We start from the raw sequence: 14,870 nt of genomic DNA on the forward strand, positions 1-14,870 counted from the left end.
GGAGTCCCAGGTAGATAGGATAGTGAAGGAGGCGTTAGGTATGCTTTCCTTTATTGGTCAGAGTATTGAGTACAGGAGTTGTGGGGTCATGTTGTGGCCTGTACAGGACATTGGTTAGGCCACTGTTGGAATATTGCGTGCAATTCTGGTCTCCTTCCGATCGGAAAGATGTTGGGAAACTTGAAAGGGTTCAGAAAAGATTTACAAGGATGTTGCCAGGGTTGGAGGATCTGAGCTACAGGGAGAGGCTGAACAGTCTGGGGCTGTTTTCCCTGGAGGCTGAGGGGTGACCTGATAGAGGTTTATAAAATCATGAGGGGCATGGATAGGATAAATAGGCAAAGTCTTTTCCCTGGGGTGGGGGGAGTCCAGAACTAGAGGGGCATAGGTTTAGGGTGAGAGGGGAAAGATATAAAAGAGACCTAAGGGGCAACCTTTTCACCCAGAGGGTGGTACGTGTATGGAATGAGCTGCCAGAGGATGTGGTGGAGGCTGGTACAATTACAGCATTTAAGAGGCATCTGGATGGGTATATGAATAGGAAGGGTTTGGAGGGATATGGACCGGGTGCTGGCAGGTGGGGCTAGATTAGGTTGGGATATCTGGGTCAGCATGGACGGGTTGGACCGAAGGGTCTGTTTCCGTGCTGTACATCTCTGTGACTCTATGACAGAGAAGAAAGCATTTGGCACACTTGTCTTTATTCATCAGCGCACTGGACGAAGGAGTCGGGAAGTCATGTCGAGACTGAACAGAACAGTGGTTCGGCCACTCTTGGAATACCGTGTTCAGTGCTGATCTCCCTGCTATTGGAAGGAAGTTGTGAAACTTGAATGGGCTTGGAAAAGATTTCCAAGGACGTTGCCAGGATTGGCGCTACAGGGAGAGGCTGAACAGGCTGGGGCTGTTTTCCCCCTGGAGGCTGAGGGGTGACTTTATCGAGGTTTATGAAATCCTGCGGGGCATGGATAGGGTAAAACGGACAAGGTCAGGCTACAGAAGTTCCAAACGAGAGGGCACAGGTTTAAGGTTAGATGGGCAACCTTTTCGCACAGAGGCTGGTGTTGCGCGTGCGATGAACTGCCAGAGGAAGTGGTGGGAGGCTGGTTAAAAACCCTGGTGGAGACAGGGTTTAAAGGGCACCTGGATGGGTACATGAATAGGAAGGGATTAGAGGGACGTAAGCTAAATGCTGGCAAATGGGATGAGATTAATTTCGGATATGTGGTCGGCGTTGACAAAAATGGACTGAAGGGTCTCTTTTCCATGCTGTACCTCTCTGACTCGATGAGGAGTCAAAACCTACCTGTCATACTCTAATATCCAGAACTAACATGAGTTAAATATTAGTAACAGGTCAAGAGGCCCATGGAGCACATCAAATAACCAAGGCAGTCCAGAGAGATCACACGGGTTTCTCAACAATCTCCCAGATGTCAGGGACACTATTGGCCACCAAATCCCGTTCCAAGGGAATCTAGTGCTTCACGCCTGAATATCCAACCAGCAAAGTGCCTCCCATGTCACACAGACTGCTTCCTATCCAGCTCGTCCAATCTCTTCGCCTGAAATTGCATTGCACCGGATTACCAAAGCGGCGTTTTACTGTCCGTGAGGAGTCACAATAGCAACTCTGCCCATCAGGTTTTTCAGCACCCAGAGGTTTGTCAGCAGCACCAAGCAAACACAGCTTGTGGGCGTCTTTCATCCTTTAGTCCCGACTGCACCAAACAATCTGGCTTTTTGGGGCACCGCCGTGGCGCAGTGATTAGCACTGCTGTCTCATGGCACCAGGGATCTGAGTTCAATTCCAGCCTTGGGCGACTCCGTGTGGAGTTGGCACATTCTCCCCGCATCTGCGTGGGTTTCTTCTGAGTGCTACGATTTCCTCCCACAATCCAAAGATGTGCAGGTTAGGGTGGATTGGCCATGCTAAATTACCCACAGTGCCCAGGGATGTGCAGGTTAGGGTGGATTGGCCATGCTAAATTACCCATAGTGTTCAGGGATGTGTAGGTTAGGGTGGATTGGCCATGCTAAATTACCCATAGTGCCCAGGGATGTGCAGGTTAGGGTGGATTGGCCATGCGAAATTACCCATAGTGATCAGGGATGTATAGGTTAGGGTGGATTGGCCATGCTAAATTACCCATAGTGCCCAGGGATGTGCAGGTTAGGGTGGATTGGCCATGCTAAATTTCCCATAGTGATCAGGGATGTGTAGGTTAGGGTGGATTGGCCATGCTAAATTACCCATAGTGCCCAGGGATGTGTAGGTTAGGGTGAATTGGCCATGCTAAATTACCCCATAGTGCCCAGGGATGTGTAGGTTAGGGTGGATTGGCCATGCTAAATTACCCATATTGCCCAGGGATGTGCAGGTTAGGGTGGATTGGCCATGCTAAATTACCCATAGTGCCCAGGGATGTGCAGGTTAGGGTGGATTGGCCATGCTAAATTACCCCATAGTGTTCAGGGATGTGTAGGTTAGGGTGGATTGGCCATGCTAAATTACCCATAGTGTTCAGGGATGTGTAGGTTAGGGCGGATTGGCCATGGTAAATTACGCATTGTGCCCTGGGATGTGTTGGTGTGGGAGAAAGATCTGCTACCCTGTCCATCCACAGCATGACCACATAAGCAACACAGAGGCTGGCCTGCGAAACACAGACATCAAGCCTGCCGACACGTAGAACACACCCACAATGCCCCTGCCTTGGCCAAATAGGCTAATAAAGAAACCAGACATGGCCAAGCTCCTCCCAGGTCAGAGGGTACCCTTCCCAAACAGCCTTCACAGTAAAGCTCCCAGCCCCGATTAGCCCTGTGGTCTCAATACCATAAGGGCAGGCTCCTTTCCCATGGAAGCTGATACTGCATAAACAAAGAGGCAGACAAAGAGACCCTGGAGGACTTCACTTGCAGGAGGAAAACAATGGACAGACCTAGATGCCAGGAGAAGGGACATTTGCACATATTCATGCAACGTAAAATACAATGAAGAATCCTCCAGAAGATCATTCTCAGCCACTCGTGGAGATGGCTGGAATCTCCTCTGTCAATTACCAATGAATTGCTGCTGCCATCGCACGCTTGATTAAGTTCCAATTCAGTCTTTTTGTTTTGATCTCACCATTTTACTGTAACTGCTTTACAAGTACCCCTACAAGCCTCTGCTCTGGAAAGAACATTCTGGCCATCTGTGCAGAGACTCAATTCTCTGGTCAATTTCTCTTCCGCGATACGGCTTTGTCTCCTTAAACCGCTTGTCAATTTCACCGCGATCCTCGTTTGTGGTCTCTGTGATTCATTGGGCTGAATTTCTCTGACAGGAGGTTAGGTGCATTGGTCAGGGGTAAATATTGGATAGGAGGGGGGAAAACGGGTGCGGGGTGGGTTCCTCTTCGGAGAAGGCTGGCTGAGCTGAAGGGCCTGTTGCCACACTGCAGGGATGGTATTCTAAAATAGAGTCATGGAGATGTACAGCACAGAAACAAACCCGTCCATGCCGACCAGGTATCCCAGCCCAATCTAGTCCCACCTGCCAGCACCCGGCCCATATCCCTCCAAACCCTTCCTATTCATATACCCATCCAAATGCCTCTTAAATGTTGCAATTGTACCAGCCCCCACCACATCCTCTGGCAGCTCATTCCATACACGTACCACCCTCTGGGTGAAAAAGTTGCCCCTTAGGTCTCTTTTATATCTTTCCCCTCTCACCCTAAACCTATGCCCCTCTAGTTCTGGACTCCCCCCACCCCAGGGAAAAGGCTTTGTCTATTTATCCTATCCATGCCCCTCATGATTTTATAAACCTCTCTAAGGTCACCCCCTCAGCCTCCGACGCTCCAGGGAAAACAGCCCCACCCTGTTCAGCCCCTCCCTGTGGCTCAGATCCTCCAACCCTGGCAACATCCTTGTAAATCTTTTCTGAACCCTTTCAAGTTTCACAACATCTTTCCGATAGGAAGGAGACCAGAATTGCATGCAATATTCCAACAGTGGCCTAACCAATGTCCTGTACAGCCGCAACATGACCTCCCAACTCCTGTACTCAATACTCTGACCAATAAAGGAAAGCATACCAAACGCCTTCTTCATTATCCTATCTACCTGCGACTCCACTTTCAAGGAGCTATGAACCTGCACCCCAAGGTCTCTTTGTTCAGCAACACTCCCCAATCAATAGATTCCAAGTGCTCCACGTTTCCTAAAAAAGCCTGAAGCATCATTTTCCCTTCTGTACTCCTGTCCTAAGTGGGTGTTGCAAGCTCTCCTCCTCCTCCTCCTCCAGCCTGCACAGTTGACTGATTTGGGAAGTGGCCATCCATTGTCACTCATGATGCACCAGCTCCAGGGGTGGCAAAGCCCCTCACAAAGATGGCGGCTGTACCAAGGTCAGCCAATCACATCCCGACATGGCCGCACCGCCTCAGTGACGTCATCCACGCACCACCGGCCCCGCACAAAGATGGCGGCTACACCAAGGTCAGCCAATCACAGCCCGATATGGCCCTACCGCCTCAGTGACGTCCACCACACAGACTCGCCCCCCCATGCCCCGCACAAAGATGGTGGATCAGCCAATCACAGCCCGACATGGCCCTACCGCCTGAGTGACGTACACCACGCAGACACGCCCCCCCCGGCCCCGCACAAAGATGGCGACCCGACTCTTCACCGCCCCCTCCGCCCAGCCCCGGCCGTCGGAAGCCTTCGTTCCCTCTGGCGGGCTTCTCATCGTCCAACTCCGCCGCCGGTATCAGTTGACGGCGATCCTCCGGGTAACGGGCCAATTCTCCGCGTGAGCGGGCTCAAGGTATTTGGAATTGGCTGCTCGACCGCTTTGCGGCACGCTGGACGGTTTGGGGCGCGCGGGGGCTGACGGGACGGCGCTGGGCGGTGGGAGGACTCGCGGCTGTGTGTGTGTGTGGGGCGCGGGGGCTGACGGGACGGCGCTGGGCTGTGGGAGGACTCGCGGCTGTGTGTGGGGGGGTGTGCGTGGGGCGCGGGGGCTGACGGGACGGCGCTGGGAGGACTCGCGGCTGTGTGTGGGTGGGTGTGTGTGGGGCGCGGGGGCTGACGGGACGGCGCTGGGCGGTGGGAGGACTCGCGGCTGTGTGTGGGTGGGGCGCGGGGGCTGACGGGACGGTTCTGGGCGGTGGGAGGACTCGCGGCTGTGTGTGTGTGGGTGGGTGTGTGTGGGGCGCGGGGGCTGACGGGACGGCACGGCCAGGGCTGGAGGAGCGGAAATGGCCAGGATGGGAGGACTGGCTGTGCTGAGGGCAGCTCAGAGGAGCATGAGTGGGGCAATGGGCTTCCCCCCAGGGCTCCTGTTCAGACAGGTACTGGGGGGGGACAGCAACTGTGACTGAATGGGGGAGGAATTTGGGTACAATTGAGGGTAAATTTGGAAGGGAGTTGGGGTAAATTGGAGGTAATCTGGGAGGGGATTTGGGGTAAAACTTGAGAGTCATAGAGATGTACAGCACGGAAACCGACCCTTCGGTCCAACCCATCCATGCTGACCCCAGATATCCCAACCCAATCACGTCCCACCTGCCAGCACCCGGCCCATATCCCTCCAAACCCTTCCTATCCATATACCCATCCAAATGCCTCTTAAATGCTGTAATTGTACCAGCCTCCACCACATCCTCTGGCAGCTCATTCCATACACGTACCACCCTCTATGGGAAAACGTTGCCCCTTAGGTCTCTTTTATATCTTTCCCCCCTCACCCTAAACCTATGCCTCTCTAGTTCTGGACTCCCCCACCCCAGGGAAAAGACTTGTCTACTTACCCTATCCATGCCCCTCATAATTTTATAAACCTCTATAAGGTCACCCCTCAGCCTCTGACGCTCCAGGGAAAACAGCCCCAGCCTGTTCAGCCTCTCCCTGTGGCTCAGACCCTCCAACCCTGGCAACATCCTTGTAAATCTTTTCTCAACCCTTTCAAGTTTCACAACATCTTTCCGGTAGGAAGGAGACCAGAATTGCACGCAATATTCCAACAGTGGCCTAACCAATGTCCTGTACAGCCGCAACATGACCTCCCAACTCCTGTACTCAATACTCTGACCAATAAAGGAAAGCATACCAAACGCCGCCTTCACTATCCTATCTACCTGCGACTCCACTTTCAAGGAGCTATGAACCTGCACTCCAAGGTCTCTTTGTTCAGCAACACTCCCTAGGACCTTACCATTACGTGTTTCAGTCCTGCTAAAATTTGCTTTCCCAAAATGCAGCACCTCGCATTTATCTGATTTCAACTCCATCTGCCACTTCTCAGCGCATTGGCCCATCTGGTCCAGATCCTGTTGTAATCTGAGGTAACCCTCTTCGCTGTCCACTACACCTCCAATTTTGGTGTCATCTGCAAACTTACTAACTGTACCTCTTATACTCGCATCCAAATCATTTATATAAATGATGAAAAATAGTGGACCCAGCACCGATCCTTGTGGCACTCCACTGGTCACAGGCCTCCAGTCTGAAAAACAACCCTCCACCACCACCCTCTGTCTTCTACCTTTGAGCCAGTTCTGTATCCAAATAGCTAGTTCTCCCTGTATTCCATGAGATCTAACCTTGCTAATCAGTCTCCCATGGGGGAACCTAGTCAAACGCCTTACTGAAGTCCATATAGATCACATCTACTGCTCTGCCCTCATCAATCCTCTTTGTTACTTCTTCAAAAAACTCAATCAAGTTTGTGAGACATGATTTCCCACGCACAAAGCCATGTTGACTATCCCGAATCAGTCCTTGCCTTTCCAAATACATGTATATCCTGTCCCTCAGGATTCCCTCCAACAACTTGCCCACCAATGACATCATGTCCCCTTTTTTCCCTCCTAATTTTTCTCTCAAGAATATTCCTACTGCCTTTATACTTTTCTAAGGAATCACTGTCGGAGGGTCAGTACTGAGGGAGTGCCGCACTGTCGGTGGGTCAGTACTGAGGGAGTGCCGCACTGTCGGAGGGTCAGTACTGAGGGAGTGCCGCACTGTCGGAGGGTCAGTACTGAGCGAGCGCAGCACTGTCGGAGGGTCAGTGCTGAGGGAGTGCCTCACTGTCGGAGGGTCAGTGCTGAGGGAGTGCCGCACTGTCGGAGGGTCAGTGCTGAGGGAGTGCCGCACTGTCGGAGGGTCAGTACTGAGGGAGCGCCGCACTGTCGGAGGGACAGTGCTGAGGGAGCGCCGCACTGTCGGAGGGTCATTACTGAGGGAGCGCCGCACTGTCGGAGGGTCAGTACTGAGGGAGCGCCGCACTGTCGGAGGGTCAGTACTGAGGGAGCGCCTCACTGTCGGAGGGTCAGTACTGATGGAGCGCCTCACTGTCGGAGGGTCAGCGCTGAGGGAGCGCCGCACTGTCGGAGGGTCAGCGCTGAGGGAGCGCCGCACTGTCGGAGGGTCAGCGCTGAGGGAGCGCCGCACTGTCGGAGGGTCAGCGCTGAGGGAGCGCCGCACTGTCGGAGGGTCAGCGCTGAGGGAGCGCCGCACTGTCGGAGGGTCAGCGCTGAGGGAGCGCCGCACTGTCGGAGGGTCAGCGCTGAGGGAGCGCCGCACTGTCGGAGGGTCAGCGCTGAGGGAGCGCCGCACTGTCGGAGGGTCAGCGCTGAGGGAGCGCCGCACTGTCGGAGGGTCAGCGCTGAGGGAGCGCCGCACTGTCGGAGGGTCAGCGCTGAGGGAGCGCCGCACTGTCGGAGGGTCAGCGCTGAGGGAGCGCCGCACTGTCGGAGGGTCAGCGCTGAGGGAGCGCCGCACTGTCGGAGGGTCAGCGCTGAGGGAGCGCCGCACTGTCGGAGGGTCAGCGCTGAGGGAGCGCCGCACTGTCGGAGGGTCAGCGCTGAGGGAGCGCCGCACTGTCGGAGGGTCAGCGCTGAGGGAGCGCCGCACTGTCGGAGGGTCAGCGCTGAGGGAGCGCCGCACTGTCGGAGGGTCAGCGCTGAGGGAGCGCCGCACTGTCGGAGGGTCAGCGCTGAGGGAGCGCCGCACTGTCGGAGGGTCAGCGCTGAGGGAGCGCCGCACTGTCGGAGGGTCAGCGCTGAGGGAGCGCCGCACTGTCGGAGGGTCAGCGCTGAGGGAGCGCCGCACTGTCGGAGGGTCAGCGCTGAGGGAGCGCCGCACTGTCGGAGGGTCAGCGCTGAGGGAGCGCCGCACTGTCGGAGGGTCAGCGCTGAGGGAGCGCCGCACTGTCGGAGGGTCAGCGCTGAGGGAGCGCCGCACTGTCGGAGGGTCAGCGCTGAGGGAGCGCCGCACTGTCGGAGGGTCAGCGCTGAGGGAGCGCCGCACTGTCGGAGGGTCAGCGCTGAGGGAGCGCCGCACTGTCGGAGGGTCAGCGCTGAGGGAGCGCCGCACTGTCGGAGGGTCAGCGCTGAGGGAGCGCCGCACTGTCGGAGGGTCAGCGCTGAGGGAGCGCCGCACTGTCGGAGGGTCAGCGCTGAGGGAGCGCCTCAGTAAATTGGAAGGGGGAGAGGTTAATTGTGGCAAATGGGAGTGTGGGTGATGTGGAATTGAAGTGTGTCGGGGGGGGGGGGGTGTGGATTTGTGTGGAATTGGGAAAATTACAGTCTTGGGTGAATCAGGAGTTGGGGGGGAAGGGTATCTGAGGAATTGGAAGAGACAGAGTGGGAGGGCTCTCATTAACCTCTCTCTCTGTGTGTGTCTCTCTCTCTCTCCCACCCTCCCTCTGCCGGTTCCCCCTCCTGGTGTAGCTGTTTGAGAAGGTGAGCTGTACCTACACATACCTGTTAGCAGACGCGGAGACCCGGGAGGCTGTTATCATTGACCCTGTGTGGGAGACAGCTGACCGCGACGTGGCTCTGATCCGGGAGCTGGACCTCAAGCTGCTGTACGCGGGTAAGATCGTCCCTCTGCCCCTCTCCCACACCCCCCCCCTCCCCTCCAAACACACACAGGCACCTCAAGAGTTAGTGCCAAACGCGCAGTCACCAAGAGAGCGACCGGCCGGCGAGGCCCCCCCGAGTCGAATAGCTCGTGGGAGCCTGTGACCTGGCGTAGCCCCCTGGCCCGGACGTCTGTGTGACCTTTGCCCTGTCTGTTGCAGCCAATACCCACGTGCATGCCGACCATGTGACGGGCACCGGGCAGATCAAGAGTAAGATCGGGGGCTGTCGGTCGGTGATCGCGGAGAGCAGTGGGGCAGCAGCAGACAAACACGTCTGTCACAGTGACACCCTCACCTTCGGCAGATTCGTGAGTAACACACGGCACCGTCCAAATCTCTGTCTCGCTCGCTCTCTCTCTCTCTCTCTCCCCCCTCCCCCCTCCACCACCAAGTCTCCATCTCTGTCCTCCCACCTCTCTGTCTCTCCTTCTCCCCCATGTCTCTGTCTCTCTCTCGCTCTTCCCCCCTCTCCCACCCCTTCCCTCTGTGTGTGTGTGTGTGTGTGTGTGTAGGTGGTCAGGGTGTAATCCCTGTGTGTGTGTGTGTGTGTTCAGGTGGTCAGGGTGTAATCCCTGTGTGTGTGTGTGTTCAGGTGGTCAGGGTGTAATCCCTGTGTGTGTGTGTGTGTGTGTGTGTTCAGGTGGTCAGGGTGTAATCCCTGTGTGTGTGTGTGTGTGTTCAGGTGGTCAGGGTGTAATCCCTGTGTGTGTGTGTGTGTGTTCAGGTGGTCAGGGTGTAATCCCTGTGTGTGTGTGTGTGTGTGTGTGTGTAGGTGGTCAGGGTGTAATCCCTGTGTGTGTGTGTGTGTGTGTGTGTAGGTGGTCAGGGTGTAATCCCTGTGTGTGTGTGTGTGTGTGTTCAGGTGGTCAGGGTGTAATCCCTGTGTGTGTGTGTGTGTGTGTGTAGGTGGTCAGGGTGTAATCCCTGTGTGTGTGTGTGTGTGTGTGTGTGTAGGTGGTCAGGGTGTAATCCCTGTGTGTGTGTGTGTTCAGGTGGTCAGGGTGTAATCCCTGTGTGTGTGTGTGTGTGTGTGTAGGTGGTCAGGGTGTAATCCCTGTGTGTGTGTGTGTGTGTGTGTTCAGGTGGTCAGGGTGTAATCCCTGTGTGTGTGTGTTCAGGTGATCAGGGTGTAATCCCTGTGTGTGTGTGTGTGTGTGTTCAGGTGGTCAGGGTGTAATCCCTGTGTGTGTGTGTGTGTTCAGGTGGTCAGGGTGTAATCCCTGTGTGTGTGTGTGTGTGTTCAGGTGGTCAGGGTGTAATCCCTGTGTGTGTGTGTGTGTGTTCAGGTGGTCAGGGTGTAATCCCTGTGTGTGTGTGTTCAGGTGATCAGGGTGTAATCCCTGTGTGTGTGTGTGTGTGTGTGTGTTCAGGTGGTCAGGGTGTAATCCCTGTGTGTGTGTGTGTTCAGGTGATCAGGGTGTAATCCCTGTGTGTGTGTGTGTTCAGGGTGTAATCCCTGTGTGTGTGTGTGTTCGGGTGGTCAGGGTGTAATCCCTGTGTGTGTGTGTGTGTTCAGGTGGTCAGGGTGTAATCCCTGTGTGTGTGTGTGTGTGTGTTCGGGTGGTCAGGGTGTAATCCCTGTATGTGTGTGTTCAGGTGGTCAGGGTGTAATCCCTGTGTGTGTGTTTGTTCAGGTGGTCAGGGTGTAATCCCTGTGTGTGTGTGTGTTCAGGTGGTCAGGGTGTAATCCCTGTGTGTGTGTGTGTTCAGGTGATCAGGGTGTAATCCCTGTGTGTGTGTGTGTTCAGGGTGTAATCCCTGTGTGTGTGTGTGTGTTCGGGTGGTCAGGGTGTAATCCCTGTGTGTGTGTGTGTGTGTGTGTTCAGGTGGTCAGGGTGTAATCCCTCTGTGTGTGTGTGTGTGTGTGTGTGTGTGTGTGTGTTCAGGTGGTCAGGGTGTAATCCCTGTGTGTGTGTGTGTTCGGGTGGTCAGGGTGTAATCCCTGTGTGTGTGTGTGTTCGGGTGGTCAGGGTGTAATCCCTGTGTGTGTGTGTTCGGGTGGTCAGGGTGTAATCCCTGTGTGTGTGTGTGTTCAGGTGGTCAGGGTGTAATCCCTCCCTGTGTGTGTGTGTGTGTGTGTGTGTTCAGGTGGTCAGGGTGTAATCCCTGTGTGTGTGTGTTCAGGTGGTCAGGGTGTAATCCCTGTGTGTGTGTGTGTTCAGGTGGTCAGGGTGTAATCCCTGTGTGTGTGTGTTCAGGTGGTCAGGGTGTAATCCCTGTGTGTGTGTGTGTGTGTGTTCAGGTGGTCAGGGTGTAATCCCTGTGTGTGTGTGTGTGTGTGTTCAGGTGGTCAGGGTGTAATCCCTGTGTGTGTGTGTGTGTGTTCAGGTGGTCAGGGTGTAATCCCTGTGTGTGTGTGTGTGTGTTCAGGTGGTCAGGGTGTAATCCCTGTGTGTGTGTGTTCAGGTGGTCAGGGTGTAATCCCTGTGTGTGTGTGTGTGTGTTCAGGTGGTCAGGGTGTAATCCCTGTGTGTGTGTGTGTGTGTTCAGGTGGTCAGGGTGTAATCCCTGTGTGTGTGTGTGTGTGTTCAGGTGGTCAGGGTGTAATCCCTGTGTGTGTGTGTGTGTGTTCAGGTGGTCAGGGTGTAATCCCTGTGTGTGTGTGTGTGTGTTCAGGTGGTCAGGGTGTAATCCGTGTGTGTGTGTGTGTGTTCAGGTGGTCAGGGTGTAATCCCTGTGTGTGTTCAGGTGGTCAGGGTGTAATCCCTGTGTGTGTTCAGGTGGTCAGGGTGTAATCCCTGTGTGTGTTCAGGTGGTCAGGGTGTAATCCCTGTGTGTGTGTGTTCAGGGTGTAATCCCTGTGTGTGTGTGTGTGTGTTCAGGGTGTAATCCCTGTGTGTGTGTGTGTGTTCAGGGTGTAATCCCTGTGTGTGTGTGTGTGTGTGTGTTCAGGGTGTAATCCCTGTGTGTGTGTGTGTTCACGTGGTCAGGGAGTAATCCCTCCCTGTGTGTGTGTGTGTGTGTGTTCAGGTGGTCAGGGTGTAATCCCTGTGTGTGTGTGTTCAGGTGGTCAGGGTGTAATCCCTGTGTGTGTGTGTGTTCAGGTGGTCAGGGTGTAATCCCTGTGTGTGTGTGTTCAGGTGGTCAGGGTGTAATCCCTGTGAGTGTGTGTGTGTGTGTGTGTGTGTGTTCAGGTGGTCAGGGTGTAATCCCTGTGTGTGTGTGTGTGTGTGTTCAGGTGGTCAGGGTGTAATCCCTGTGTGTGTGTGTGTGTGTTCAGGTGGTCAGGGTGTAATCCCTGTGTGTGTGTGTGTGTGTTCAGGTGGTCAGGGTGTAATCCCTGTGTGTGTGTGTGTGTGTTCAGGTGGTCAGGGTGTAATCCCTGTGTGTGTGTGTGTGTGTTCAGGTGGTCAGGGTGTAATCCCTGTGTGTGTGTGTGTGTGTTCAGGTGGTCAGGGTGTAATCCCTGTGTGTGTGTGTGTGTGTTCAGGTGGTCAGGGTGTAATCCCTGTGTGTGTGTGTGTGTGTTCAGGTGGTCAGGGTGTAATCCCTGTGTGTGTGTGTGTGTGTTCAGGTGGTCAGGGTGTAATCCCTGTGTGTGTGTGTGTGTGTTCAGGTGGTCAGGGTGTAATCCCTGTGTGTGTGTGTTCAGGTGGTCAGGGTGTAATCCCTGTGTGTGTTCAGGTGGTCAGGGTGTAATCCCTGTGTGTGTTCAGGTGGTCAGGGTGTAATCCCTTTGTGTGTTCAGGTGGTCAGGGTGTAATCCCTGTGTGTGTGTGTTCAGGGTGTAATCCCTGTGTGTGTGTGTGTGTTCAGGGTGTAATCCCTGTGTGTGTGTGTGTTCAGGGTGTAATCCCTGTGTGTGTGTGTGTGTGTGTGTTCAGGGTGTAATCCCTGTGTGTGTGTGTGTGTGTGTGTGTTCAGGGTGTAATCCCTGTGTGTGTGTGTATGTGTGTGTGTTCAGGGTGTAATCCCTGTGTGTGTGTGTGTGTGTGTGTGTTCAGGGTGTAATCCCTGTGTGTGTGTGTTCAGGTGGTCAGGGTGTAATCCCTGTGTGTGTGTGTGTGTGTTGAGGTGGTCAGGGTGTAATCCCTGTGTGTGTGTGTTCAGGTGGTCAGGGTGTAATCCCTGTGTGTGTTCAGGTGGTCAGGGTGTAATCCCTGTGTGTGTGTGTGTTCAGGGTGTAATCCCTGTGTGTGTGTGTGTGCAGGGTGTAATCCCTGTGTGTGTGTGTGTGTGTTCAGGGTGTAATCCCTGTGTGTGTATGTGTGTGTGTTCAGGGTGTAATCCGTGTGTGTGTGTGTGTGTGTTCAGGGTGTAATCCCTGTGTGTGTGTGTGTGTGTGTTCAGGGTGTAATCCCTGTGTGTGTGTGTTCAGGGTGTAATCCCTGTGTGTGTGTGTGTGTGTGTGTGTGTGTTCAGGGTGTAATCCCTGTGTGTGTGTGTGTTCAGGGTGTAATCCCTGTGTGTGTGTGTGTGTTCAGGGTGTAATCCCTGTGTGTGTGTGTGTGTTCAGGGTGTAATCCCTGTGTGTGTATGTGTGTGTGTTCAGGGTGTAATCCCTGTGTGTGTGTGTGTGTGTGTGTGTGTTCAGGGTGTAATCCCTGTGTGTGTGTGTTCAGGTGGTCAGGGTGTAATCCCTGTGTGTGTGTGTGTGTGTGTGTGTGTTGAGGTGGTCAGGGTGTAATCCCTGTGTGTGTGTGTTCAGGTGGTCAGGGTGTAATCCCTGTGTGTGTGTGTGTGTTCAGGGTGTAATCCCTGTGTGTGTGTGTGTGTGTTCAGGGTGTAATCCCTGTGTGTGTATGTGTGTGTGTTCAGGGTGTAATCCCTGTGTGTGTGTGTGTTCAGGGTGTAATCCCTGTGTGTGTGTGTGTGTGTTCAGGGTGTAATCCCTGTGTGTGTGTGTGTGTGTGTTCAGGGTGTAATCCCTGTGTGTGTGTGTGTGTGTGTGTTCAGGGTGTAATCCCTGTGTGTGTGTGTGTGTGTGTTCATGGTGTAATCCCTGTGTGTGTGTGTTCATGGTGTAATCCCTGTGTGTGTGTGTGTGTGTTCAGGGTGTAATCCCTGTGTGTGTGTGTGTGTTCAGGGTGTAATCCCTGTGTGTGTGTGTGTGTTCAGGGTGTAATCCCTGTGTGTGTGTGTGTGTTCAGGGTGTAATCCCTGTGTGTGTGTGTGTGTTCAGGGTGTAATCCCTGTGTGTGTGTGTGTGTTCAGGGTGTAATCCCTGTGTGTGTGTGTGTGTTCAGGGTGTAATCCCTGTGTGTGTGTGTGTGTTCAGGGTGTAATCCCTGTGTGTGTGTGTGTGTTCAGGGTGTAATCCCTGTGTGTGTGTGTGTTCAGGGTGTCAGGGTGTAATCCGTGTGTGTGTGTTCAGGTGGTCAGGGTGTAATCCCTGTGTGTGTGTTCAGGTGGTCAGAGTGTAATCTCTGTGTGTGTGTTCAGGTGGTCAGGGTGTAATCTCTGTGTGTGTGTGTGTGTGTGTGTGTGTGTGTGTGTGTTCAGGGTGTAATCCCTGTGTGTGTGTGTGTTCAGGGTGTAATCCCTGTGTGTGTGTGTGTGTGTGTGTGTGTTCAGGGTGTAATCCCTGTGTGTGTGTGTGTGTGTGTGTTCAGGGTGTAATCCCTGTGTGTGTGTGTGTGTGTGTTCAGGGTGTAATCCCTGTGTGTGTGTGTGTGTTCAGGGTGTAATCCCTGTGTGTGTGTGTGTGTTCAGGGTGTAATCCCTGTGTGTGTGTGTGTGTTCAGGGTGTAATCCCTGTGTGTGTGTGTGTTCAGGGTGTCAGGGTGTAATCCGTGTGTGTGTGTTCAGGTGGTCAGGGTGTAATCCCTGTGTGTGTGTTCAGGTGGTCAGAGTGTAATCTCTGTGTGTGTGTTCAGGTGGTCAGGGTGTAATCTCTGTGTGTGTGTGTGTGTGTGTGTGTGTGTGTGTGTGTTCAGGGTGTAATCCCTGTGTGTGTGTGTGTTCAGGGTGTAATCCCTGTGTGTGTGTGTGTGTGTGTGTGTGTTCA

At 54.1% G+C, this 14,870-nt stretch overlaps 1 protein-coding gene across 1 annotated transcript in view; it reads left to right on the forward strand.

The window, feature by feature from the left end:
* Positions 1-5,234: 5,234 nt before the first annotated feature.
* Positions 5,235-14,870, forward strand: part of LOC148138289 (persulfide dioxygenase ETHE1, mitochondrial-like) — a 14,290-nt gene continuing 4,654 nt past the window's right edge. Inside the window, exons 1-3 of the mRNA XM_087981611.1 lie at positions 5,235-5,348; positions 8,730-8,874; positions 9,083-9,231. Of these exons, the coding sequence (XP_087837737.1) occupies positions 5,256-5,348; positions 8,730-8,874; positions 9,083-9,231 (387 nt within the window). The 5' untranslated portion in view covers positions 5,235-5,255. The remainder of the gene's footprint in view (positions 5,349-8,729; positions 8,875-9,082; positions 9,232-14,870) is intronic.

Source organism: Chiloscyllium plagiosum, unplaced genomic scaffold, assembly GCF_037043375.1.
Source record: "Chiloscyllium plagiosum isolate Xiang-an unplaced genomic scaffold, Cpla_swu_hap1 HiC_scaffold_40, whole genome shotgun sequence".
Lineage (NCBI taxonomy): Eukaryota > Metazoa > Chordata > Chondrichthyes > Orectolobiformes > Hemiscylliidae > Chiloscyllium > Chiloscyllium plagiosum.